The 25,938-nt window shown below is 44.0% G+C and overlaps 2 protein-coding genes across 8 annotated transcripts; both read right to left on the reverse strand.

Annotated features, from left to right (window-relative positions):
- Positions 1 to 10,378: 10,378 nt before the first annotated feature.
- Positions 10,379 to 22,027, reverse strand: PNLDC1 (PARN like, ribonuclease domain containing 1). 7 transcript variants are annotated; one of them, XM_027888209.1, is made up of 19 exons: positions 21,940 to 22,027; positions 21,366 to 21,423; positions 21,168 to 21,241; positions 20,194 to 20,227; positions 19,947 to 20,070; positions 19,253 to 19,341; positions 18,863 to 18,969; positions 17,372 to 17,451; positions 16,292 to 16,429; positions 15,606 to 15,675; positions 15,277 to 15,362; positions 14,977 to 15,032; positions 13,837 to 13,901; positions 12,917 to 12,970; positions 12,661 to 12,703; positions 12,021 to 12,120; positions 11,392 to 11,567; positions 11,125 to 11,223; positions 10,379 to 10,562 (listed from the first exon to the last, which is right to left on the reverse strand). In XM_027888209.1, exons 1-19 carry the CDS (start codon positions 22,013 to 22,015, stop codon positions 10,490 to 10,492), a joined length of 1,602 nt encoding a protein of 533 aa, XP_027744010.1. In that variant the 5' UTR covers positions 22,016 to 22,027; the 3' UTR covers positions 10,379 to 10,489. The 7 variants fall into 7 exon arrangements, 5 of the variants coding, with proteins under 5 accessions (XP_027744010.1, XP_027744009.1, XP_027744013.1 ...); XM_027888208.1 differs by having other exon boundaries at positions 13,837 to 13,904; XR_003571704.1 differs by lacking the exon at positions 10,379 to 10,562 and having other exon boundaries at positions 12,038 to 12,120; positions 13,837 to 13,904.
- An 875-nt stretch (positions 22,028 to 22,902) lies between these two features.
- Positions 22,903 to 25,317, reverse strand: MRPL18 (mitochondrial ribosomal protein L18). Its single transcript, XM_027888194.1, has 4 exons — positions 25,211 to 25,317; positions 24,604 to 24,784; positions 23,360 to 23,594; positions 22,903 to 23,096 (listed from the first exon to the last, which is right to left on the reverse strand). Exons 1-4 carry the CDS (start codon positions 25,266 to 25,268, stop codon positions 23,025 to 23,027), a joined length of 546 nt encoding a protein of 181 aa, XP_027743995.1. The 5' UTR covers positions 25,269 to 25,317; the 3' UTR covers positions 22,903 to 23,024.
- Positions 25,318 to 25,938: the final 621 nt, after the last annotated feature.

Below are 25,938 nucleotides of genomic sequence, written 5' to 3' on the forward strand. Positions count from 1 at the left end.
TATCTTAAACATTTTAGTTACTGCAGCAGCTCCCATTGAAACCTCCAGCAAAGCTCACTCCTTGGCTTGAAACTTGATTGAATCCTGACTTAAATTTTTGCCCTGAAAAATTGAAGAAAACTGCCTGTTAAGCACATTTTTTTTTCCTCCAGCTAGGAAATTCCATGATTACTTCTGTTAGACATTATCTAAAAGTGTCAGAACACCTTGGTCTGGATGATAAGATTGTATCACCTCTGGCATGATAGTGGATTGGGGATGAAAACTGATCTGGTCATCAGAGGACTGCAGTTTCTGGACAAACTGGGAGAAGAAAGGCCAGAAGATCCTTAATACATTGAGGAAGAAGTAAGGTCATCTTATAGATGGGATTATATTTTTTAATGTAATAACAAAAAAATGGTCTTTGCAAACTAAGAGCTCCCATCTAGTCCTGCATTCCCACTTCAGCACATTGATGATATCACTTCAGATGTGTGGAAAAAATAATCAGTATATTCTCCTCTGCATCTACTCTGCTCTGGGAATTCTGGATTCAAGTGCTCCTTCTGAAACAGTGGTACTAATAAAGTCTGCTTATTTGGCTTTAATCTAGTTCATGGGTACATCTGTGACCTTCCATTCCTGTACAACCAGTGGAGTCTTTAGCATCCCATTTGCTCTGTTTTTCAGGTCTTGCAAGCAAGAGAATTGTCTGAGAATGAAGGTGGCTATCTCCCGGGATTCCCTGGAGACCAGAGCAGCCTTAAACAACTTTAACAGCAAGCATACACCCTTGTGCCCGCAGTTCCTCCTCTATGGGAAATGAAAAAGCATGTGAGGCTGCCACAAGGCTCATGTTCTTCCCCAGCAAGGAGAATAGGGGGATGGAAGGTGTGGGTGCTGTAAGCATAAAATAAGAGTCTTTGCAAATACCTCTGGCCTACTTTGCCTACAAAAGAAGAAAAATAATTTGAACTGTAATACCTGTTGGCTTACTGTTTTAAATCAGTCACCTAGTAGTCCATTTTTTCTGTCTTTTTTAATTGAGTCCAAAATAAATATTTTAACAGCCTAAAGGGGTTTTGCCATTTCATTCAAAACTCAGAGATCAAATGCAGCAGAATAAAGATTTCATCCCAAACTTATTTTTTTTTTAATAGGCTCATTTTTAAAGAGCAATGGTAGGGTTTTATTCTTACTTATATAGTTTTAAAATGCCCTTGCACACTCTCTGTTAGCCCTCTAAAAGCAGACCAATAAGGTGGTTCTTTGCCTTTGTTGACACAAGGTAACCAAGGGCACACTGGGGAAGGTCGTGGTGACAGAGCTGACTACCCAGCCCTTTCTGAGAGACATTGAGGCTGTGTCTCAAGGCAAGGAGACACAGCCTCAGGGAGCACAAGCCTAGGACCCAACCAACTGCTTCCCTTTTCTGATGGATATAGAGAGCGGATTAAAGTCAGCACACCAGAACTGGAGAGATCAGTGCTGCACCCTTGGTGAGGTCCTTGGAGACAAATTACAAGAAAGTTCATGACTCATGGAAAATGTAGTCCCTAGTCGCACAAGGCATTGAACATTATCAGCTGTTATTACCATAAATTGGGTAAAAGAATATTGCTACTTTGTACTTTTCCAAGTCTATATAAATATGAGCAAGCTACACTAGGTAGCAAAAGATGCAAGATCAAATGATACTGTGAGTCATGTATACACACTTGTGCATATTTATATATTAACACAATGTGTTGATTTCCATTTTGACACAGAGGGACACAAATCACTTTGATCAATGATTTTGTGTTACTTTGATCAATGATTTTGTGTTCTGTAAAATATTACAAACTGTTTGGTTACATAAATAAGACTTTATCTAAATGTGGTGATTTTTTAATGATAGTTATGATTTTATCAGATTGATTTCCATAGTAAGTACTTAGTAACTGATGAAGCACACTGTAATACAGATTATTTGCTAATATGGTCATACTTTAGTGGGGTTTTTCAGAAGAAGAGAAGCATCTTTTATTGCTTTGGGGCTCTGGATTCCTAATATTGATCCACAAAATGAGTATCAGTAATTTAAGCAACATTCAGAGACTATTTTGTTTCTAATATGTTGGACTCATGAAAAATTAAATTGTTTGCAATGTCTCTGAATGATAATACTTAAGAACTTTTAAATTATATAATAATGAAATTGTGATATTTTACCATCAGCTTCAGCAATACAAACTGACGGCAGAACACGCCCCACTTACTGACAGAGGAAACAGCTCTCATTTCAAATGACACTGTGACAGAGTTGAACACTGTTGTTCCTCATTACAGATTCAGCAAAGCATAACAAGACTGAGTCCAAGGGCTGAGAAGACAGCATGCTATTTCTGAAGGCAGTCTTTGTCAGGTGAGTGCTTCCCTGCTCCTCTTCGAGATTCTGCAGGAATTCTATCATCCTCTAATATCTGTGTTCCAGGAAGAAGAGCAGCAAATGTACTGTGCATTTCCTATCTCTGGCCATCACTGATATGACCTCTATGCAAACACTAGTGGACCTAGTCATCTGCAGTTTCAGGGGAGCTTCTCAGCCATCTCTTTGCATTGGGCGTTGGTTTCTGCTCTGGGTACAATGCTGGTTTCTTCCCTTCAACAGCTGCAGTGCAGTGCCTGAGGGTCCTGTTCCTGGGATGGCACCAGCGCAGTTGGCCTGAGCCCCTCTCATCTCATGTGTGTGCTCTTCCTTGGAGCCTGTCCTATGTGCTCAGTGGGATGGAGGATTTCACCAAACGGAGAACTCACAAACTCTGCTTGCTGAGGCCTCTGGGAGCAACAATGCACTAATTATTTTCTGCCATTAATTACCTCATTTTTAACCCCCTCATCCCATGTCTCTCCAGTTTGATCTTGTTCATCACTGTCTAAAAGAGCCCTCCAAATGAGACTTGACCTTGCCATCTTGGTCGCTGCCATGGTATTCCTTATCTTTGCCATGCTATCAGACTCACACTTATTGTGAAACACAGACTTCCTGCGTTGCTGCCATTCAGACTCCTGTATGTTTCTGCTTCTTTCAACATCACCATCAGCAGCGCAAACCCCCTGGTCTCCTTTTGTGTTGGGGAGTTGAAAAAGACGAGACTTGGAGAAGCCATATAGAGAGCCCTTCAAAAAGCCTTAAAGGATGGGACAGGGAGGGCAAGATGAGGGCAGTAAGAGAGCCAGGACAGCTTGGAAACTCAGGAGTTTAGTTACGAGAACCTCTTGAGGGGATGCACTCTGCAGGTGGATGAGTTTTTCAGACTTTTGAAGACTATAAAGACAGCAAGTCGCTACGTGAGATTATCCAGGAAGAGTTCATAGTCTTCAGCACAAGTGGATCTGAAGGTGAGGTGAAACAAGTGGCAGGTGGTGGTGTCACATTTGCTGTGTAACAAAACCAAAATATTTTGCCATTTGCACAGAAACTATTTTTTTTTAAAGTTAAAGCAAACTTTCCATATTTTTTTCCAAAAATTGTCCAATTTTTGTGGTGAAAGCTCCATTTGTAGGTGAATTTGGGATTTCTTGGAACAAAACAAAAACCACTAAATCTTCTGAGACACAGTATTTCACATCTCAAGAAAATGGAGCACAAGTAGCTACAGAATGGGGAGCTGCTGCTTGGGTATTGAAGGAGAAGGAGTGAAAGAAGGAAGAAACATTTAATCCACCCTACTAAATAGACACCCTGCCCCTGGCTGGAAAATTAAAATCACTCAGGCTGATTCAAGGGAAATTTCCTCCCAGTCTCTACCTCAACTGAACAAGCCAACTGAGTAGACTAAAAGGAGCAGAGAAACCAGCTCCAGTATGGAGGGCACTGGCACCCATCTGGGCTGGCTCTGGCACCTGTAGCAAGCTGAATGCAGTGTGTGGCAACCACAGCTGTATTCAGCTTCCCGGAACACCTGCCTGAGAATAAGACCTGCGAACACAGAGCCAGCAGCACCTCCACAGTAGAAATAGTGTTGGTGTCAGGGGTAATCCACAGTTATAAAGAAAGCTGCATCCATTTTTAAACTTCAGAGTTGCAGAAGGAGAGTAGCAGGAAAGAAGCTCTGTCCTTTGCTGTAGGTTGTCTGTTCCTCACATCTACTGCTTCAACCCTCCCATCCATCTCTGGTAGGCTTCATGCTGAAGATGGCACATCAGAGTGTGAATGTGCAAAACCTTGAGAGCTGTGGTAACCTTCAGCAAGCAGAAAATGATGTGCAGGTAAAGCACCAAAGACTAGTTTCTCCCTGCAGATCATCAGCAGCAAAACCTTTCACATCACCTCCAGCTCCCAGTCACCTATTCCTGCCCATTCTCTCCAAATCCCCCTTCTTCTCCAAGCACCTCTTTCCTGCTGCAGGGGACAGCAAAGCCCATCACTCTCCTACACTTGCTAATTCTGGGACCTGGTGGGGCCCAACAACTGGGAAGAAAGGCTGGGACCAGGGTCCCCTCGTGCTCTTGTCCTGCCAGCAGTGAGGCTACTAATCCCTGCATGTGTGCCAGGAGTTCATGGCCACTCTGGCACAAATACTAATAAAAATAGCTGACAGGCAAGCACATCCTCCTTATGAACTGCCTGCAGCAAGGGGATGATACTTTGTTCAGCAGCAACCCTGCCTCCTGCTCAATGTGAGCCCACCCTGAGCCAGCAGCCACCAACAGGCACGATTTGTTCCTCCAGGTGCCTCCTCCAGCAGTGACACCATGCAGGTAAAGCAGGTTAAGCTCAGTGGGGAACAGATGTGGAATCAGAGGTGCCAGCCAGGCTGTGCAAGTACTTGGGAATCTAAAAATGGCACCAGGTCCTATGGGATTAGGAAGAGCTCTGATTGCGTTTCTGTTCCGCCATCACCATGCTCTACTCTTGTGCTAAGTTATGGCACATATAGAACAAGAAGTAGAGCAAGAGCATTCCCCTTCCACAGGGATGTCTCTGGCTGCAGAGAGCCTCCAGACACCCCTTGCTGAGCAGCCAGCCCCGGTCTATTCCCTGGAGACAGCCCAGCTTCTGGAGGCTGTAGGACCCCAAGGGAGGCCCAGGAGACCAGTACGTCTCCTGTGGCATCAGTTCCCATGACCCAGTGGCCCTGTGGAACAATTACATCAAGCTGCTTCTGTCCTGCATCCCAGGGGAGGGGGCAAGTTTGAGCACTGCAGGCAGTTGTGGGAGCCTGTGGGTATGCAAATCCTCACATTTATGTAGGAATGGCAAAGTCTGTTGTACATGTTTCACATACAGGACAGATGAGTTCCAGGGGGCAAGTGAACAACAAGCCTTGCACTTGAAAGCAAGCAGCTTTCTTAAATTGTGAGAATTAAGACAGCATTAACTTTGTTAACCAGAAGCTGGAGGCAAAGCAGAAATTTCTAGCAGCATCTTTTAGAGCAAGGTCAGAACATGCAACAGCTCTGTCCAAACACTACTGCCAAGTTTTATGGGGCAAATAAAATAGTTGTATTAATTCAAAATTCAGACTGAGGACTGCAGATTACTCTTTCACTGCTCAGAAACACAGGTAAACTCTAGGAGGGGCTTGGACCATGTCCAGACTTAGAAATACTTTAGGATTTCCTCAATTTGTGTGTGCCTGTTGATGTTGAATAACCCATTTTTATGTTTTAAATAGCACTCTTTTTTTATTTTCCTTTTTAACTGGATGTGTTTCTTCTGTGTTGCAATCGTTACCTCTTGCAGATTTCCATCTCACAGGTATTTTAAAAACCAGCCTAACTTACATCACTGACATGAGGTTCTCTGCCAACAGACTTGCCGTTGGCTTAGCTGTGGAAGGTCTTGTTTAGGTCTATGGGTTAGTACATTTATTCCAGAAAAAATACAGAAGAACCAATGCAAATCACTTTTGTGTCTGGAGGGGGCCCTTGGCTGTCCTACATGGGAAGGAAGGGGTGCAGGAATCCTGTCTTCATCTTGCCTGTGGTGAAAGATCATTCTCTGTTTATCTCTATATGCTCACCTGGCTAGGGGGAAATTGCAAGAGCATTCAACTACTCACCTACTTGTTAGGATGCTGATGGGAAAGGCATATTTGAATCCCCCCTCCCCAAGGATCTTGAGTCTCATTCCCCTGCCCAAGCTGCAGGGCAAAGGTCTGAATGTCAGGTAGGAGTGCTTCTGCATAGAGTGCCTGTGCTTCAAAGCAAGTAACCCCAGCCCAGATACCCCTCAGAGCTGGGACCGTGACAAGCTCTTTCCTGTAAGGGAAACCTGAAGGCACTCTCATAATATTAAGCACTGGTTTTGTTAAAACCGGTTGAAACCACAAGCTTAAAGAAGGTAGCTTCCGCAGCAACAGAAAGCATGAGAAGAAACACTGGGCACAAACTCTCTCTCATTCCCCATGTAGCCTGGCAACTACAACTTTTTCCCACTTTTCATGGCCTCCTACCTGGCAACAAACTCACAACTCCTCAGGGGCCTCTGGAAGAAAAGTCTTCCCATCACCTCTACCTGCATGTGTTCTCCTTCCAGTCCATGCACCACAGCAATCCTTGTTCATCTTCTGTTTCATGAGCTCCACCTCTCCCTGGGGGCGCAGGTGGGGCTTGAAGTCAGTTTGCCTCCCTCCCCCAAAATCCCCAGTGCTTTCATATACTTGTGTGGTTCAAGAGGAATGTAATATACTTGTGTAAAACGCAGCACTCCTGGGGATGTGTAGGCTCACTGGGGTGACAGCTCTGCGAGCCAGCCATCTCGTTTGTCAGCCATCCCCACCAGGAGGCATGCCACATCTCCAGCAAAGCAAGAGATCAGAGATCTGTGCTTTCCCCAGCATTGCTGGTCTATGTCTCCTTAACACAGCTGCCTTTCTGAGGAGACTGTGCTGACAAAACACTCCCCTTCCAATGGTCCCTTGTGTCAGACTGGGTGTAATCATCCCCTTTTCTCTAAGCATTAGGGTTGTTGGAAGAAATATGCCTACACCATTTCATGCACTGCCCCCTCTATTAGTCTTCTTGGGGTGGTTCTCTGGTCCTGGAGACTACAGCAACCAGTTGGAGAAGGGCTGTTGGGAAAAGCCATGGAAAAAAGGGAAATAAAACCAGAAAATAAAAGTCAGATTTGCTGCTGCATATAAAAGAACACCACAAAAATGTGTTAACAGAGCAGTTGCACAGCAGGCTTTTCCCATGTCTAAGGCATATGGAAAATTCATTACTCACTTCATCAGCACACAAAGTTCTGACCCAGCTCTGATGCTGTGATACAGCCAAAGCCACTCTGGCTTGAGAGGGTCCCTCCCACCATGGGGTAAGAGGTGCTGACACTTGGCACTGGACTGTTGCACTTGATTCATCCAGCAAGATATCTACAACTTTGCCCTTCCAAGATGCACCAAGGTTTCCATTTGTGATGTCTTTGGAATGAAAGCATAATATTAAGAAGAATCGTTGATTCACACCATTACAAAACATAAAGTATATAAAATTTTCTTCCATATGAAAAAAATAGCTTTTAAGAGGTAAATCCTGCTTTCCTCCAGTGCCAGTGTGTATCTGGCATATCAACACTGAAGCCATAAGCAGCAGCAAGGAGAGAGGAATATTTAGAGAATTTTGCCTTTTCCAGACCTCCCCATTGGAACAGAGATGTTATCTCAAACCCCACATATTTAACCTTGAACATGTAAAAAAAAAAAAAAATGTATCAAAAATCAAATTGTTCTTGGAAATAGATATATTCCAATCTACAGTACTCCACTTGCAGGGCTACACTTTTAATGTACACCTTCACAACCTGAATTTCAACATCATGTTGCATTGAAGGTTGGAATTATCCTTTCAAACCTTACATCTAAAGCACAGATTTCTCATACTGCTAAGAGGCAGATGTGCTGTAACTGCTGCTAGGGACTGTGCTGTGGTTTTATCACTATCTCAAGGAGACAGGTTTGATTTTCTGAGCTGCCAGCCCTAAGAGCCACTAAGAAGCTCTGACACGCACCCCTTCAGAGCCAGAGTTACGAGGCAGGTTGCACCACCTTAAATTTGCCTTACAAGAATCAAAAATATCTCCTACTCCTTGCAGAAGACATGCAAGAACAAGCATAACCTGAAATACTTTTGATACTTCCAACTTCAATTAGTATCAATGCCCTAGTCTGGAGAAAAAGAAATGGATGAGGTTGGAATGGCCAGGTCAATATGACATCAGCTCAGTTGGTTGGAGCATGGTTCTAGTAACACCAAGATAGTGGGTTTGATCCCTGCGTGGGCCATTCAGTTAAGAGTTGAACTTGATGATCCTTGAGGATTCCTTCCAACTCAGAATATTCTGTGATTCTGTGACATGTTCAGGAAGATTTTGCCTTGATCAACACCTGCTCAGAAAAACTTGCAGCTCTGTTCCCACAGCCAAATGTTTCTGCTCTGCTTTGTTAGACCTGTCCCCAGCTAATGCACTTCCTTCCATAGGAATTGACTGCTAGTACATCTGATCAATCTCTTCAAGAGTCTCTGAGCAGCGACCCTCAACTATTACAGACAGAAAACTTTTTATATAAATTCTCCCCTAGGAAGGAGATCAGAATATACTCAACCCGCTCTCATTTCTTCTTCATGTATTTACTCTGCATGGAAACTTAACAGATTTACAGTTGGAATCTACTTTTATTACAATTGTTACTTGTAATTTCTCCCAGCTGTAATGCAGGAAAGCCAATCCTCTTGATTCACTGCTACACTGTGTTGCTACATGAGGCGTGTCTGTCCCTTGGAAAGGGAAAAGGCATGGTCAGACCCATATGCTATTTCTCCAAATAGGACAAAAGGATCTCTACTTTCATCCACAGGGAAGTGTGTTTCTCTAGAGGGTAAGCCAAGAGAGAGAACAGCACTGCAGGGAACTAACTCATTATTTGTCAGTGTGCTACCAAGAGAAGAAAGCGGGGAGAAGGGAACAAAATTTAATGACAGAACAAACAATTTTTTTGTTCCTTCAAAGTGCATGCTCCCTTCAATACTGCTGGGCTTCTCAGAGCTAACAGCACCTCTAGCTTAATGATTCCCAGATTGTAAGGATTAGATGCAAGTGAGGCTTTGTCTCCTCCTGTTTAAGTAGCCAAATGAATCCAGACCCCAGAGAACAAGGGGTCCCAGAACAATGTTTCCCAGATCATAAGCCAAGAAGAGTGTTTTTATGGGAAAACATGCTACTGCATGTAACACCCAGTGAATATTCTCCTAAATCTACACAATACACAGAGCCTGTGCTCTTCTTGACACAAGGGAGGTGTCTAATGATGTTAAAAGACAAATAAAAACATTATAAACAGGGAGATACTTGTACTGGTATTTAGAGGAACACTGACAGAAGCCCATCACCAAAGAGGTTAAAAAAAGTCATCAAGAAGTCAAGTACTTATATTGCTAGGAGCTTGTTTACGAAACAAGAGCTGGTAAACCACAAGCTGTGCAGAGCTTGAGAACCACATCTGAAGATGTGCTGTCCTTGTCTCCCGAGGAGCAGCAAAGCAGCAGCCCCTCAGCAGCAGAGAGCATGTGATCCTTAGGCACAGCGCAGTGCCATGCTGCTGCCTTTAGGTCCCCTGCAGCAACTCCCACCTTACAGCCGATTCAAGGCAGGCTTTGCCTATTAGGTGATCACAGGCCCCATCCAATTAAGTCTGACTAATGACAGCTAGGGACCATTATTTGGAAACCCTGCATTAGCAGGTTGTTTTTAAGAAGAGAAGGAAATTAATAAGAAAAATCTCTGAAGACCAAAGTTCCTGAACTGACAAATACTCCAGTTTTATCAACAGAAACTGATCCACAAGGCACATCTCATGCTATTTTGGGTAAAGGACTGCTCATGTGCTGTGCACTAGAAGCAAACAGAAATGTGTGCTGACTCACCTGACCTGTGTATACTACAAATTGGAACCTGATAAATTCTGCTTATCTGTGTCAATCCTCAGCTACATGGCCACTGAAAATACCACTGCACTGGCAGCACTGCAACTTATTTACTAGTCCCCAGAATTCGTCATGAGCCCCAAGAGTGGTTTCTCCATTAACTCCGCCCATTTTCATTTGGTAAACAGTGACATTTCCCCTGCTTTACAACTGAAGCTAAAAATACCTCTTTCATTTCATAACTTCCTGAACTTCATCAGAAATGTGTCTTATGCAGCAAGCACAAGCACTGGGAACAAACTGGGGTTATGAATAGCTGTGAAGAACCAACAGAGGACTGAAGTAAATTAGGCATTGAAAGAATCATCTCCCTCTTCAAGAGGGAGTGATGCGTTGAACAGATTACAAAATACCACAAATTGGAAACCAACACATCCTCTTTAAAAATACATTTGCAAGAAAACAATGCAAACAGTATTCATAGCTCTGAAATTTGGGTTTTTTTGCTCATACTTTATTGAACAAAATTAAACAAAACAGACAAATACAAGAAATAAGATCTGTGTTCCTCATGTCTCATCTCCAAGGCAGTCCTTTAGAGTGAACAGCTAGGAGCTCCTCCAAGTACAAAGGCCAAGAGAGACCACAGTGCCACAATACCAGAGACTCTGAAAAGGGCAAGAATAATAAAATGCTGTTAGGCTACTTATAAAAAGAGTATAATTTTGGTCATATTAAGCCCTGAGATTTTTTTCCAAACCATGTCAGGCCAGAAATTCACCCTTCATGAGCATCGCTGTAACCAGCTCGCAAGGAGAGTGCACTCTGAACCTGGAAATCTCTCCCACTATCAAGCTTTCAACTCAGCTGTAGAAAAAAAACACATCCATCCCACACCTGGGAGACTCTGTGTCCCTCTCATCAAGCTTATTAGAGATGGCACTACACTCACTAAGATAACCACCTGTCTGTTATGATAGCATATACATAGTTTTGTGCTAACTGTGGGGTAACATTCCCTGTTAAGCTTCAATTCAAGATTAAAGTCCAGTTGCCCAGGGCTGAAAGCTCCCAAGCAGCCACCCAGCAGTCAGCAAGCAAACCTGCTTCTGAGCCCCTCGCTCCCCTGAGGGGCCGGCGCAGGAGAACAAATGTGATGCCGTGACAGGGCCTTGGACCCTGAAAAGAATGCTTCCCCCGCTCCCCATTCCTGTGCTTCCCGCAACTCACTGCAGCAGGCAGTTCACGTGCGGAGAGTGCCTCCAGTGGCGATAGACGGAAACCTGCAGGTGAGGGTGGTCCCTGTAACCCCGCAGGACGAGCCTGACCCTGCAATGAAAGCACATGTCTTGAGCCATGGCTTGCAGGCTGCTTACAGCATTCCACAGCTCAGGGCAGGAATCTCAATCTAAGAGTTGCCACAGCAGAGAGAGGGTGGGATGAAGACTTGGATCAGAGGAGCAATGGACAAAAAATTAAGACTTTCTGAGCACTTACTGCTTGTATTTATTGGAGAGCAGAATGAACTGGTTCTTTGAAAGCCGTCTGACATCAAAGCGACAAAGACCTTTAAACTCCTGGTAAATCTGTCTCTCGTTCAGCCCTGCCCAGCCTTGGACATGAACAACCAAGGCAGGGGGACGATGGCAGGGAGCATCTTCCCCGGAAAAATTCTGGAAAATAAATATACAATATTGAGACATATCTGAATTCAGAAATACTACAGAAGCACTACTAATATAATCAGAAAATATGCAAAATGTGAGAAATAAATGACAAGTTTTACAATACAGTTGTTGGTGTAAAATTATTTTTCTTTTGGCCCAAGATTCATCAGTTATAAAAGTAAACTTCTCCATGATCACCATAGAGAAACCACAAGAGAAACAGCAACATAAACTGACTAGTGCCATCTTACAGAATAACAATATGAATACATTTCACAAAGTAGAAATTCAACTCATTTGCCATTTCAAGAGGTCCGTTGTGTCACTTGTATGATGACAATTTTCTGCCAAGGTGGGCCGCAGCACACAGGTGGATTCTTCTCCTCTTATGAAGCCACCAACTAGGCTACTGACCTATGCACCCCACAAACTGGTCACAGACCTGCAATTCATACGCACAATGCTTGAAACGCCACCTCGTATGAAATTCACTTGGTTCACATGCTCAGCTAACGCGGTGAGATACTGCGAGAAAGAAGGATCAGCCTCCACTGCATCACTAAATCAAAAAAACAAAACAGAACAAAGTTTTGTTTCTCCCCAGTGCTGCACTGCTGCACAGTGTCAAGCTCTTCAACCAGTGAAAAAAATAGGTATTTTAGATCTTGGCATCTCCTAAAGATGTCAAAAAGCTTCAAGCAAAAGGAAGGGTTTGAACAGTTGCCTCTTATGAAGTTAACTGAAGGCACTGATTCACAGAGGTTTCAAAAATGGAAACTAATGGAAAATTATTTGACCCTTACCCAAGTGAATTGAACTTGAGAGAGCTCATTCAAGGATAAAGAAGTCACAATGTCATTTCCCAACCTCTGAGCCATCGCATGGCCCCTGATTTCATTTTTAAAATGTCAGCTTTGACATAAAACTACTACTTTCAGATTTATAAAATAAAAATCTAATTAGAACATGACATTTCCAGTAACACTTTCTTTTATCCAAAAGGAAGGACAGCCTGCAAAAAAAAAAAAAAGTCAGAGCAAACAGATGACGGCTTTCAATAGGACCCATCCACGTAACCCAGTTTTCAGTAAACACTTACTTGGTGGATCTGCACAGTAGCAAATGAGCTGACATCAGAAGAACTAGAAGGAATAATGAGGTGGCATTAGAACAAAGCTAAAGAAACATACCTTAATAAATAGAAAGCCAAAATTCACTAAAGTGCAGCTAAGTTACTAAGAGCAACAGACTGTATATAAACAAATATTTCTTAGCATCAAATAGAGCTACAGAGCAGGAAAGGAATAGCCAAGTCCCAACACAATCTCTGAAGGAGTGTTTAAGAAGCATTTTACCTGAACCACAGAGAAATGCATCATAGCCAGCCTCATGAGGAGATTCCTTCTCAGCTGTAAGTGTCCAACAAAATCAAAAAGTAGTAAACACATTTAGCAGGCTCTGAAAACTGCTGCACTGCAGAATCGTAACATTCATAAGATCTACTGTTCTGGAGGGTTTTTTACCCCCAACCCTCAGCTGTTTCCTTCCTCACCTGAAAACTTTACACTCTGTAGAAAGTCTGTGCTTCTCCCAAGCATTTTAAAACAATATCAACAAAAAGGCAGCAATTACATTAATGTCTGAAAAGCTTAGCAAGATGGACATGAAAAAATTTTAACTTCTATGAAGGTCTAAACCAAACTGTGTTGTGTATGTTACTGAATGGTATGGGAACTATTTCAAAACACAGGAGGCCCTGCGCTGCAGAGCTGTCAGGAGAAGCCAGAAAACATCTGTCTCAGAAAACAACAGCTCATATCACACCACACACTGGACACAACCTCCTGCACACACAGCACCACTAACCCTGCAGACATACCAAGCCACCAAGTTCCTCTTACTTTCCAGGACCTCCTTGCCATTAGCTCCCCCTACTTTCCCTTCTAGGACAGCTGTTTCCCCACTTCCCTTGCCCTTTACAAGGGCTACTGACTCTTTACAGCCACAAGTCAGGCTCAGCCCAACCTACTGTAGACGCTGTCTGTGGCTGCAGCATGATGCAAACCTGCCCTGCATTACTCTCAGCAGGTACCAGGGACATGCAGAACATGGCTTGGGAGCCCAGGCTTTGGGTCTGGACAAAAACGTGTATCAGCACCTCTCTGCAAGTTCAGCTGACCCAGTGGCACTCACCCATACTTTGCACATGGTCACCCACAGAGTAAAACAAACCCCTTTTAACTACCCAACTTTGAGGATTTGCTTAAGAACATACCGTATCTTGAGCAGTCACTTGCAAGAACTATAACTGGCCACAGTGGATCTTTGGGATTTACGCTGCTGCTGAAGACAAGTGGATGTGTAAGATTTTTGTCTTTCCTCAGTATATTACAGACAAGTCACTGTTCTCTAGTGATCTGTAGCTTCATTTCAGAAAAAGTTACTGAAGAATTTAAAAGGAGCTTTGGTAGTATTCCATAAAAAGGCTAAAATGCTTACCTGAATAATATCTACCAGTTTTCTTCCTGAAAACTAGCTTCTAATACTTCTAAATAACCTAAATGCTTCTTCAGCCTCTTCCCTCACTCAAAATGTGTAACCAGCAAATTTGGTATAATTGCATATATAAAATGTAAGCAGAACTAAAACTCCAAGGAAAGAGGTTGACTAGATGGTTCTATTTGAATGGGAAACCCTGAAGGATAAACAGATACCCATGGAATGACTGAAATAAAAGAAAGATCAACAAGTATAAAACTTCTGAAAATCTGCAGTCTGAAACTGCTAAGAAACAAGCAAACAAAACCTTTAGAATTTCATTACTGATTTGATCAAATACTCATTTTGCATCTCCTCCTTGGGAGGAGGGGGTAAGGGGAAGCAGGCAAAATTTTGCTTTCCTTAGTAAAATTAACATAAAAAAAACGTAGCCACAAAAGAAGTATAAAATAGAAGCAGTCTTCTACCACATCAGACTAAGCTCATGAAATACAGTCCTACTCATGTGCTCCACTTGAACATTGTATTTAGTTACGGCTTTGGGCTCAGTGCAGCCCTCTCTTAGGAGAAAGGATTTGAAACTAGGATGTATTTTCACCAAGAATTGAAACTTATTCATTTCAGAACACGACATAAGCAACATAATTTTCAAGACGCATGTACAGCTGTCTGCAAACCAAACTTGTGACCAATGAAGTAATGGTGATACAATATCAGAAGTGACTTACAACAAATAATTTACTACACAATTACTTTATAAGCAAGATGTGCACATCTTTTGCTCTTAAATTTAGAAAGACAAGAAACCAATTGAAAAACATTTGGGAGGAGAGAAAGTACGAACATATGAAATGACCGCAATATCTTTCCAAAGAAAACAGAGGGATTGCTGAAGGCTATATTGCCCAGCACTTACCTGCACAAAACTGCATACGCCTCCAAAAGACTAGATACTCGAGGAATCAGATAATTCTAGAAAAGAAGAATGTGTTAGAAAACCAACCAAGACAGACCTCATTAACTCACTCAGTAACTAACCTCAACAATAACTCAGTTACTTGTACTGACGATTCATTAAATTAGATATAAAATTAAAGTGTCCCAGGGCAACACTGAGAACTAGTTCCAATTCTGTAACCACAGGGCATTCAGAAAAGATATTCTCTCTTATGGGTGAAAAACAAGCTTTAATTCCAAAGAGACCTGTGCATCTCACCTTCTTCAAAGATTTTGTTACAGTCTTGGTGTCTATGAGGACAGGAAACAAGTTGTGAATGTTCCTTTTAAACTCCTCATAACTTTCTGAAAGCAAAACACATATGGAGAAAGGCATCATAAAACTGGGGAAAAGCTAATGGTATCACAAATTCATAGGAAACAGAGGTGAAGGCAGACAACAATGCACTGCTCCAGCAGCTGGGGCTCAGAAGAGCCAACTACCACTGCCACTTGTGAGTGTCTGGGGTGGCCAAAGGCCACTGTACCTCCTGTTCCACCCCCACTGCAAAGGCAGCAGCCTAGGACAGCAGCTATGCACAGCATTACCTGGAAGGGGCTTGTAGAACTTGTCATGAAGATGCATAAGGTCCATAAGCATGTTGTGTCCCACCAGGGGCTACGGGAAGAACACAAACATAACAGCCCATTGGAACATATTTCTGAAGAGAGGTCAGAGATAACCAACTTTAGGCAAGCAACAGCTATAACCCTTTCCTCCAGCAGACAGATCTACACACGCTCATCCAGGAGTCATTCAGGCTGCAAGGCTCACAGAAGGACTACTGCTTCCAGGAAATCGGACTTGCAGACTTTGAGGAGAGTACTTTTTTTTGCAGTTTTCTATTTTCAGTGGACCCGAGAAGCTAGGTGGATTTTCAGTTCAGCTGAACACTGGTAAAATGTTCCAGCCATGAGATTTATACACTCACTCACAAGGGCAGGGACAGTCTTTGCCTGCACATCACCCACAGTTCTTCTGAAGCTGAAATCCATTCAATAAGCTGCATATGGAACATAAGAATTTCCACACAAAGTCAGACCAGTGGTCTACATGGTCCAACAAACTGGTCTGTCACATGCTGAAATTCAGCATAACTTACCCAAAAGGCAAGAATCTGCCCAGCTTTCTTAGATGGTGACTCACGTTGTGTAACACCAGGATTTTTAAGACTGCATTTAACACAGCAAATTGAAAAGACATGAAAAATGAGAGTAGGGATAAGGCATTTTACCTTCTTGGCTTCAACAAGTATCTGGAAGAGATTTGTGAAGCCCCGGGCAGACAGGAGAATGAGCTCTGTCTGACAGGGGTCGCAGGAAGAGTTCTCCAGAAGCTGACGATGCTGTGGACTCACTTTTTTCACCATTACCTGGAAAGAACAGTCACTAGGTATGTCAGCCTGCCATGTTAGTTTTATGTACTAGCACACTGGGGTTCAGTAATGCTGATCAAGTTCAGCTTCAAGGCTGCAAAGGACAGAGAAACTGTGCATCCCCTGGGACTTTGGGACTGTCTCACTTCTATATGGAGATCAGTGTTCCAGTAACTAAAGGGACCTGCTCGAAGGGTGTCTTATTAATGCTTCTCTTCTTAAGAGGAAGACCATCATTAGGAACCACTTGGTTTTTTTGGAGCACAAATGAAACATAGCTCAATTTAACTTGATACCAATATGGTAAGTTCATTGCATCAAAAACTCAGTACCAAACAGTAATCACACAAACTGAGTCCCCAAAGGCAATGTTTCAGATGATAAGGCTGACATTGGTTATCAGACCAAAATAGGACTAATACAAAAAAAAACAAAAAAAGATTTCTGTAAAGTACTTCTAAGCAACTGACTGGTATCACACTCATGCTATGGTTTGAGAAGTCCACAGCCATATGTTTAATACAGAAAACATTGCACCAAGCGCTAAACAGCAGTAGCGAATAGCAAAACAGCAAAGAGTAAAAGTCTTCAAAGAAACTACATGGCAAAAGTCAACTAAGGACAACCACAAAAAAGAGTAGAATTGTACACTATTGTGTACTAGTAAAGACACAGAGAGGGTCCCTCCAGAATTGCCCCAAGGATAAGCATTCCAGTTCAGTGTATTTTGTGGCTACCAAACAAATAGAAACCAGAGTTGCTTGGTTTTCTGTATACCTTTTCTGGGGATCCCACAATCAACATTTCCCAGAACATTGTCTTCTCCTCCTAGAGCCTATCATTAAAAGTACAAGCAACACTTCAGAATCCCTGGAAGAATGTCAGTCCTATCTGTCTAGATAGAAATCCTCTTTTCAAAGGTCCACATTTCCATCTCACCTTCTTGTTTCCAAGAGGCTCTGTCCAAACATTTTGGAGAGCCTGCCTCAGAACCAGCTGAACTTCAAGCACATGACAGTCTGTGACAAAAAACAAAAGGAAAAAGGTAGTAAAAGCTTCAGAGGTGCAGACAACTCTCTTAAGGAAAACACATTTTTCTAGACAGAAGGACTGATTAGATGTTTCTCCTCCAGTGTATAGAAAATATTCTTGAACTATGATCCTGGTACACTACCAAACACAGTGACAGAAAGAAAACAGAATAAAACAACATAGTAAAACTAAAACAACCAAAGCAAAACAAAAACCACACACACAAAAAAACCCAAAACCAAAAACAAACAAACAAAAAAAAACCCCACCAACCAACAAACAAACAAACAAAACCCACAAAAGTCACAATGAAAATTTCAGGCAAATAAGCTTTCCTAAGGACGCAGAAGAAAGAATAAGACTAACTAAAAAGGGAGAAAGGCTGAAGAAAAGACACTCTGTGGTTTTGGAAGGTTTCAGAGCAACAGGACCAGAAGCCAACCACACAAGAGAGGTACCCATGCATTTTCCCCCAGAGTTGATAACTAATCCAGTTCTCTTCTGAGCAGCATTCAAAGAGATGCCTTAATCTGTCTTACTCCTTACTTAAATAATGTCTTGTCACAGGTGCTCACCATTGCCAGACTCTATTAACTATCAACATCATATCTACTACAGCTGACCAAGTAGATAAAAAACAACAGAGTCCCCAACCTTTGTATTGCAAACTCCGCAAAAAAAACCCATTAACAGACAAAGCCTTGAATACCCTCTGTCCTTCCTCAGCTTTTCTGTATTTTATTCCCTGACCTAGAGGATTAAGCTTTGGATTCTGTGAGCAAACCTACAAATTATTCCCTGCTAAAATTCCTCGTCCTTCGACTTCCTCAAAAGAGCACAGAAATTCCTCAACTCTGCTATAGTGCTCTCAAAACCTAACATAGGTGGTAAGTAGCCTGTTTATCCCCACGGGTATGTGTGCTTCTCCATGGTGCTCCTTGTTGCTTGACATGAGAGGGCACCTGAAAGGTGACCTGTCTTTCCCTTCTCCAAAGGGAAGAAAATAAACAAAAAAACAGATCACCCAGGACTTAAAACAAGTCAAAGGTTATCCTGATTCAGAGCAACTACAAATTCTCCAGTTGCTGCTCTGAAGAAGCATAAAATGGAAGTCAATTGCAACAAAGCACGCTCCAACCACCCAGATATCCACTTCCACTTCGGAAAGACCCACCATCCCAATGGAGCAGAAAAGCAAAGCCCAGAAATGAACTGACAGGAATCGAGGTGTAAGCTTGGGTAAAGAGTTGTAAAGGCAGGATGGGCACTGGTGCTTTCCCTCTCAAGAGAGCAGTTTAAGAGAACGGGCAGCAAAGGACAGTAGCAGCCCCAGAGGTTCAGAAGTGATGAAGCCACTCAGAGCCCACAGATGCCTAAGGGAGGCACCCTGTTTCATACCACTCAGATCCTGCAGAATCATAGTCTCCTCTTCCTCTGCTACAGCTATCCAACAGGTCACTTCATCAATAACTTTCCTCAGCACATCCCTGTTTGCAGCACTAGTGCTGGATGAGGGGGAAAGAGGAAGTGTGAGAAATGCTCTTTACAGATGAAACCTTGTGCCTTGCTGCAGGAATGCAAAAGCATCGTTTCCCAGCATTCACCCAATTCTCCACATCGTATTCTGTGATCTCAGTTTTGTTTCAGAGAGATCACAGCATGCTGGAACAGCTGGCACCAAGGCGTTCAGACCAACAGGCTTCAGTATTTCTACAAAACGTGATCTGAGTGAAGCTGAGCCGTCAACACAGTCAGTACTGAGGAGTCATCACTCTGAATAGTGCTCACCTGTGGAATGTCCAGCTACCTGCTAAGAGATGCTGCCTAAGGACCTTCTCCTGTACCTCATTCATGTATGGGATTCCATCTTTGAGGAACTGAGGGGGAGAAAAATACCGGGTTAGTTATGTTCCCTTGGATTTTCTTGCAGTACATTAGAGAATTAGCAGGTTAGCCAGGGCAAACAAACTGTAGGCTATCCAACATGTATGGAGAAAAGGATTTTTGTCAACTGGAATAATTTTTTTTGCTCTGCTTTTTCCTTCCCTTTAATAAGATACTTTCTGTCCAAAACTGCAAACTAGTACTCTTATGGGATGCCACAGTCTGAATTTTATGAGAAATGTGGCAATACATGAGACACAGGTAAACTGGTATTTCCCCAATTTCATGGCTAGTAAAGACACTCATTGGGGTCTGTTTAGTAACTCATCAGCTCACCAGAGATAGGTGGGGTTTTGGGGTTTTTGTTTGTTTTTTGAGGCAGGAAAATCTGTCTTAAGCTGACAAAGATGTGGTTATTGCCTCTACATTGGTTCAGAAATGACAGGACTCACTATCCCTGTTGATAACAAACTGCATAATGCATTCAGCAAGATGCTATTTACCCCAGAAACATAGTGTTTAGGGATACTAATCCTGATTTCTTATGTAATTGCACAGATTTCCTATCTTCTGGATTTCTGGCAGAGAGGTTACATACCTTATTGTAGTCAAAGCCATAATGAGACAGGAACTGAATGCTAGATGCAGAGAGGGAGAATTCGACATCTCTAACTCCCAGCATTGAGGGAAAGAGAAAAAAGTTGTATGAATGCACCACATACCTAAAACAAAAAGAAGAGTATCTCTCAAAGATAATGACAAGAAATAACTCCACCCAAGGGGATGATGTGTAAAATCTCAACTGCACTCTCTTCATTATAACAGAAAACTGCTTTTCTACTTACTTGTTTGAATTTTCTTTTGAGAATATTGCCAGCCCTGCAAAAGAGAAACCTCCGTTGAGATGGCAAAGTTTAGCTGGATGCCTACAGACAGTGTGCAATTTGATAATGGATGTGGGGAGGCCCTCATGAAGTACATGTTTTCCACTTACTAATGTCACTGCGCAAATTTTAACGGCAACTGCCAGGCCACTCGTCAGCTCCCTGTGAGCTGAACAAGGACAAGTTTTTACTGCTAAGTGGGAAAATAAGTCAAGTCTGATTAAATAACAAAGCTTGAGCTATGGGCAAGAGGCAAGTTGGTGATCAAACTGTCTACCTATGCATGCACAGATGGGTCTGTGGGTCCAACTACACTACAAAAATGTTCGGAAGGAGCTGGGCACCAGAGAGTACTGAAACATGGGTTTAACTTCTCAGGTTTTGTTTTTTCTTAGTCCCTAAAGAGCACGCTAACATCTTACATACCCTAAGGCTCTGAAAAACATTTCAAGTGATTTTGGAGCTTTCTTTTTGATTTCTTATTGGTTCTTAACTGTCAATGCCCTCCTCCACAGGCCCATTCTCATGTTGATTTTTCTGTTTTTTTAGGAGTATCAGAAATAGTACCCTTCATTTTCTTCTGATAGTCCCCTTACTCATGCGCTATATCAAATGACGTGGCTTTGAATAGGAGCTGCTATTATATGCTTCTTGCTTGCATCCTCTGCTTTAAAAGCCCTGTATTTTTAACTGCAACCTTTAAATGTAATCAACTTTAGACCTGTAAAAAGTATATAGCCCACCTGACATTACATTACTTAAAATATTAAAAAGTTAATAGTATTAAACATCAGGGAGGGGAAGAAAAACCCAAACAAATGTCTCCATAACAAGTATATTACGGCCAGAGCCACCTGCAGGACCCACCTATTGGTAAAAGGCTGGTTACCTGTAAGACCTCAGGAGATCCCTTTCTGTATCAGAGCAGCACTTACCAAGCTGAGTAACAGTGAAGCGCTGAACACTCTGCCTAATCTTCAGATACCGCTCCACAGGGGAATCAAACAGGCTAGGAACAAAAACCAGAATTGGGGAAAGGAGAGGGGACACATGAAGATTTACTACACATAGGTTGCTCTCTCACAGAGCTAGAGTAACAGGTCTCCCTCACGTTTCAAGTCCAACAGCTTTACCTGGGCTCACTGCTTTGTGGGAAAGTTGAATATAAGCCAGTAAACTCCGTATCAAGAGCTGTTGAGGTAGAAACAACACAAGAGAATTTGAAATTTGAGGCACATACTTCACCAGCACCAGGACGGTGCTCTCTCAAATACTTCTCTTCACCGTAACCTCTGTCAAATCCACCGGCAGCAGGCTCAAGAGAAAAGGCAACCAACTGCTGTGGGACTGAAATCTCCAGCTCCCTGATCCCCGTGGCAGGATGAGGCACAGCCACACACACGTGCTACAGGAGGGGCCGGCCTCCCCTGTGCAGTGTGTGTGCCCCCACAACCTCATAACCTCCGGAGCCCCCAGCCCTCCGAGCCGAGGCCAGCAGCTCAGCGAGGGCTCTCTTCCCAATCCGTCCAGCCCGTTTTAAACCCTGAGCCTCGGCGCCCGCTCTTTCTTTGCACAGCAGCGCCATTATCCGCTGCAACACACTTCAGTGCCCGCACCCCTGCGCCGGACAAGGCTAAGCACCGGACAAGGGGCGGCCGAGGGCACGGCTCAGAGCAGGCAGGCGGGCAGGCCGCCCCCGGGGCTCACCCACGAAGGCGGCGCGGCGGACGCGGCGCCTGAGGCGCGGCAGGAGCTGGGCGAAGGCCTCCGCGCCCACCTCCATCGCCAGGCTCCCCGCGGCCCCGGCCCGCCGCGCCTGCGTGCCCGGCACTGCCCCGCGCGGCGGGACTCGCCCTCAGCAATTCATAGCAAGGGCAGGACCGCGGCAGGTCCGAGGGCAATCCGGGCGCCGGGAACACGAGACGGGGAGTGTTTTTTAAAAATCGCGTCAGTGGAGAGCTGAGGACTTAGTGCAGATGCCAGAACCGGGCCCGGGGTCACGCCGCTCGCTGCTAAACCCCGGCACACAACCTCGGCGTTCATTTCTCCTCTCCCCGAGGCTGCAAACGCGTAGTAGCGAGCAGAATGAAGGTACGGGAGTTGCACTGACCAAGCCTGGCTTCTCTGAACCAGGTGCTGCTTGTCAGAGGGGTTCACACACTTACTGTGGGGGAGACACACCCTGAACACACTCGATGCCGATCACCTGCCAGAGGCACTGATAGCATCAAGTCCGTGGACAAGCAGCAGGCAGCCACAGAAGACAAATGCGTTTCTTACTCCCTGCAGCTGGTATTTGTGCAGCTTTCCTCCTATGCCTATGAGGTTAAGCAGCTAGAATGTCAGGGTTGCTGGAAACCTACAAGGATGAGTTTCATAGGCAAATTCCATAATTTTTACCAAGATTAGCTCATGCACTTTATAACAGTTCTCAACATTCACAAAATGACTACATTTTGCTAAATTAGACTGCCAAAATACAGGGATCAAATATCAAAGCATTTTCAGAGTTCAGGTTAGAACAAATGAAATGAAATACTAAAAACAAAATATACTTTAAATTGAATTATGAAGTAAATTCTGTCAACCTATTAGGCTGAACTATGATAAGTTTATTCGAGCCTTAAAGGTGTTGATCATTTTAGAATCAAGAATATGACACAATTTTGTCCATTTAAAAGTATTTTATTTTAAGATGATACATTCCAATTTTTTCCAGCTCCGGTCCTTCAACACACACACTTTAAGAAGTGATCATTTTTCCTTGGAAAGTCTTCCTAGAAGTCTCCATTTTACCGATAGATTCTTCGTGGCTCGCGTAGAACAACACCGCCCTCCTCCATTGCTTTTTCAAATTCCTGAATCTTGTTTAAAAGATAGAGACATGAATAAATATGAAGAAAAGCCATCTGTACTGAAATATCAGTGAGGACATGTTAGACGGAGGGCAGAGGTTAACAGCCGCATGGAAGCATGCTACCAGGAACTGCAGCTTGTCAAAGCTGCTTTTTTGAGTGTTGCAAGGAGGGACTGTCAAACCACATGAAGAAAATTAACAGTGAAGGGATGTAAAATTAATGCCTAAAAAGGAAAAAAGAGCCAAAGGAACAAGGAGATGGGTACTTGCCGAGTCACAACGATATTCCCAGGGGATAATGGCTTTAAAGTTCACAAAGTTGATTCCTGCTTCCAAACAGCGCTGTGCCATTACACGGCCAAGGTTTTTGCATGCGGCTACTCCCTTGGGACTGTACAAGTGTCTTTTTATGGCCCACTCTCGGGTAGAGGCAGATACCACAACATCCCCATTGGAGCGCTCCACAAAGGCTTCTATATAATGCTGTGTCCGCTCAAGCCGCAATCTGAGTGCGGGAAAGAAATAACACGGGATTATGATGTCTTTTCCAGAGAACACATTCATATGCTTAAATGACTCCCTTTGTGAAATAAAACTGAATGTACTAGCATGATATTATATTACATTACATTATATTATATGTAGGGTTTTGCTTATTAGGACAAAAATAGGACTCATATTACTAGTTGAGAAGAGTGAAATTCCAAGAGCAACTTTTCATCAGTTACTCAGGTCCTGCATTGCCTTAGACCAGCACACACTCCAAATCAAGCACTGTACACCTGCACAGTGTGGAACAGGTACATATGAGCTAGACAAGAGCAACTGCTACAGCAGAATTGGAGCTTTAGGGCTGCTATACAGGCTCTTAGATGCTTGTGCTGCCACAGCAGGTAAAAACTTGTTGAAATCTGCAAGGGCAGAGAGTACCTCATAAATCTCTACACATAACTACAAAGTATTTATTAGGAGTAACCGTTTCTTACTGCACTGAGACGATTACCAGATTTGACGGCGTGAACAAACTGAATGCAGATTTCCCCTCAAGAATAAAACAATGATTTTGAAACCCTAGATTAAAATGAACTTATTTTCTAGAGGACAAGCAAATAAAAAACAAACCAGCTCAACAAAGCAACCGAACCCCCTCCACCCCAAAACCCAACAAAGAAAAAACCCCAGACAATTATGTTGTCTCAAATAAAACAATGAAGCTGGTCAGCACAGGGCTAAGAGAATCCTGAGTTAAAAAGCATTTGCTTAAGAAATATTACTGCTGCGTTAATGAGAGGTGGAAAGATCTTCACTGCACTTGCTGACCTTCATGTGATGCCAGTCTGCTGTTTTCTTAACACAGAAGATACCTGCTCATTAATAAACACTAGCATGACAACTGATGCAGCAACCTAAAAAACACATTTTGAATAGTTTCTACCTGGTGGGTTTCTGGGGTTTGTTTTTTTTTTTTTTTTTCTTTTGGAGTCTTCATTGCTGCTGGTGACTTTCTGACTCACCTATGCCAGAACTCACGCTTTGGCCACGTTGTCTTCCAGCCACGCTCCTTCCTGGCCAGAGCCAACTGCTCCAAGTTCCGAGGATTTCTGTTAGTGAAGTCTGGGGCAACAATCTCATTTTCGCTTGTGTCCACTTCAGTCTCAGTTTTGAGGTGGGCTGTAGTTGATGCAAAACGAAGACCTTGGGGGGAGAGCAGGAAAAAACCCCACACAGATTAAAAAAAATGTAGTGCAAACAGTAGAATGAATAGAGTACAGAATGGTACAGCATGTAAAAGTGAACAGAGCAAAATCCGTTTTTTTTTTTTTTTTAACATGCTTAGATGGATTACAAGATCTCAGCCTATTTCTCAAATTTATGAGGTGAAGTGCTAGTATGTAAAGGCTGTTTTAAAACACATATCTAGAATATAAACACACACGTGACTACGAAACCCCTAGGACCAAGGCTTTACAAAATACTGCAAACGAATAACACAGGGAACCAATGACAGCGCTACCGAATAGCAAGGCATAATCTTTCATTCCCTGGCACTGCAGCCCCGCCAAGAGGCCCCGGGAGCGCTGCCCCGCCGGGAGCGGCCGGCACGGCGACCCGTGAGCTTACCCGCTGCCCGGAGCCGGTCGGCGGCCAGCAGCAGGCGGCTGGGGCTGCTCAGCGCCATGGGGAGCCGGCGCTCCCACAGCTCCGGGCGGCGTCACCTCCGCTCCCCCCGCTCACGGACACCCGAGCGCCGCCATGCGCGCGGGGCGGCACTTCCCGCGGAAGCGGCCGCGGGAATTCCACCCGGGGCGGGCGGGGGCGGGCGGAAGCGCCGAGCGAAAGCCGAGGGCCGCTTCCACCCCGAACTCCCCGGGGAGCTGTGCTCTGGTGTCGGTCACGTCTCACAGAATAGGGCAGAAAACACTCCCCCGACTCGAGGGGGGGGTCATCTTTTAGCTCTTCCCTCCCGTGGGAAGAGGGCTTGAGGGAGATACCCGGGTCGCAGAGGCGGGGTCTGCGTCTCTTGGGACGGGCCTAAGAGAGCGGGAGCTGGGGGCATGGCAAGGGTGGGCGGAGAGGTCCCAGCGGCTGCGCGGACCGCGGGGCGGAGAGGCCCGAGCCGCTGCAAGAGCTCCGTGGCGCTGCTCACGGTGCCGCTGTGCCCGGCGGGTGCGGGTCTGCCGCCGCCGGACGGGCACACGGGCCCGCGTCACTGCCGGCCTCGGCTCCTGCAGCCTCGCTCCGCTGTCTGTGGAAATAGTGGTAGTGTAATGGGAATAGTTACAACTCAGAGGCCTTCGCTTCGAACAATGCAGCTGTTGCTTTCGCTTTACAGGAGTAATGCCAGCTTT

The sequence above is a fragment of the Empidonax traillii genome, unplaced genomic scaffold (genome assembly GCF_003031625.1).
Source record: "Empidonax traillii isolate 1590-97213 ecotype Southwest subspecies unplaced genomic scaffold, ASM303162v1 scaffold235:size1242204, whole genome shotgun sequence".
Lineage (NCBI taxonomy): Eukaryota > Metazoa > Chordata > Aves > Passeriformes > Tyrannidae > Empidonax > Empidonax traillii.

Bases quoted from the DNA above. Each gene is read 5' to 3' on its own strand.
- PNLDC1 (XM_027888208.1), bottom strand. From the start codon at position 22,015: ATGGAGGTGGGCGCGGAGGCCTTCGCCCAGCTCCTGCCGCGCCTCAGG. The intron at 20,228-21,167 runs GTAAGTGCTGCT...TCTCTTTTGCAG, and splicing joins CTTCACTGTTACTCAGCTTG to GGCTGGCAATATTCTCAAAA. The intron at 15,033-15,276 runs GTGAGATGCACA...CTTCTTTTCTAG, and splicing joins TAACAAAATCTTTGAAGAAG to AATTATCTGATTCCTCGAGT.
- MRPL18 (XM_027888194.1), bottom strand. From the start codon at position 25,268: ATGGCGCTGAGCAGCCCCAGCCGCCTGCTGCTGGCCGCCGACCGGCTC. The intron at 24,785-25,210 runs GTAAGCTCACGG...TCTCCCCCCAAG, and splicing joins CGACCGGCTCCGGGCAGCGG to GTCTTCGTTTTGCATCAACT. The intron at 23,097-23,359 runs GCAAGTACCCAT...CTTTTAAACAAG, and splicing joins GGGAATATCGTTGTGACTCG to ATTCAGGAATTTGAAAAAGC.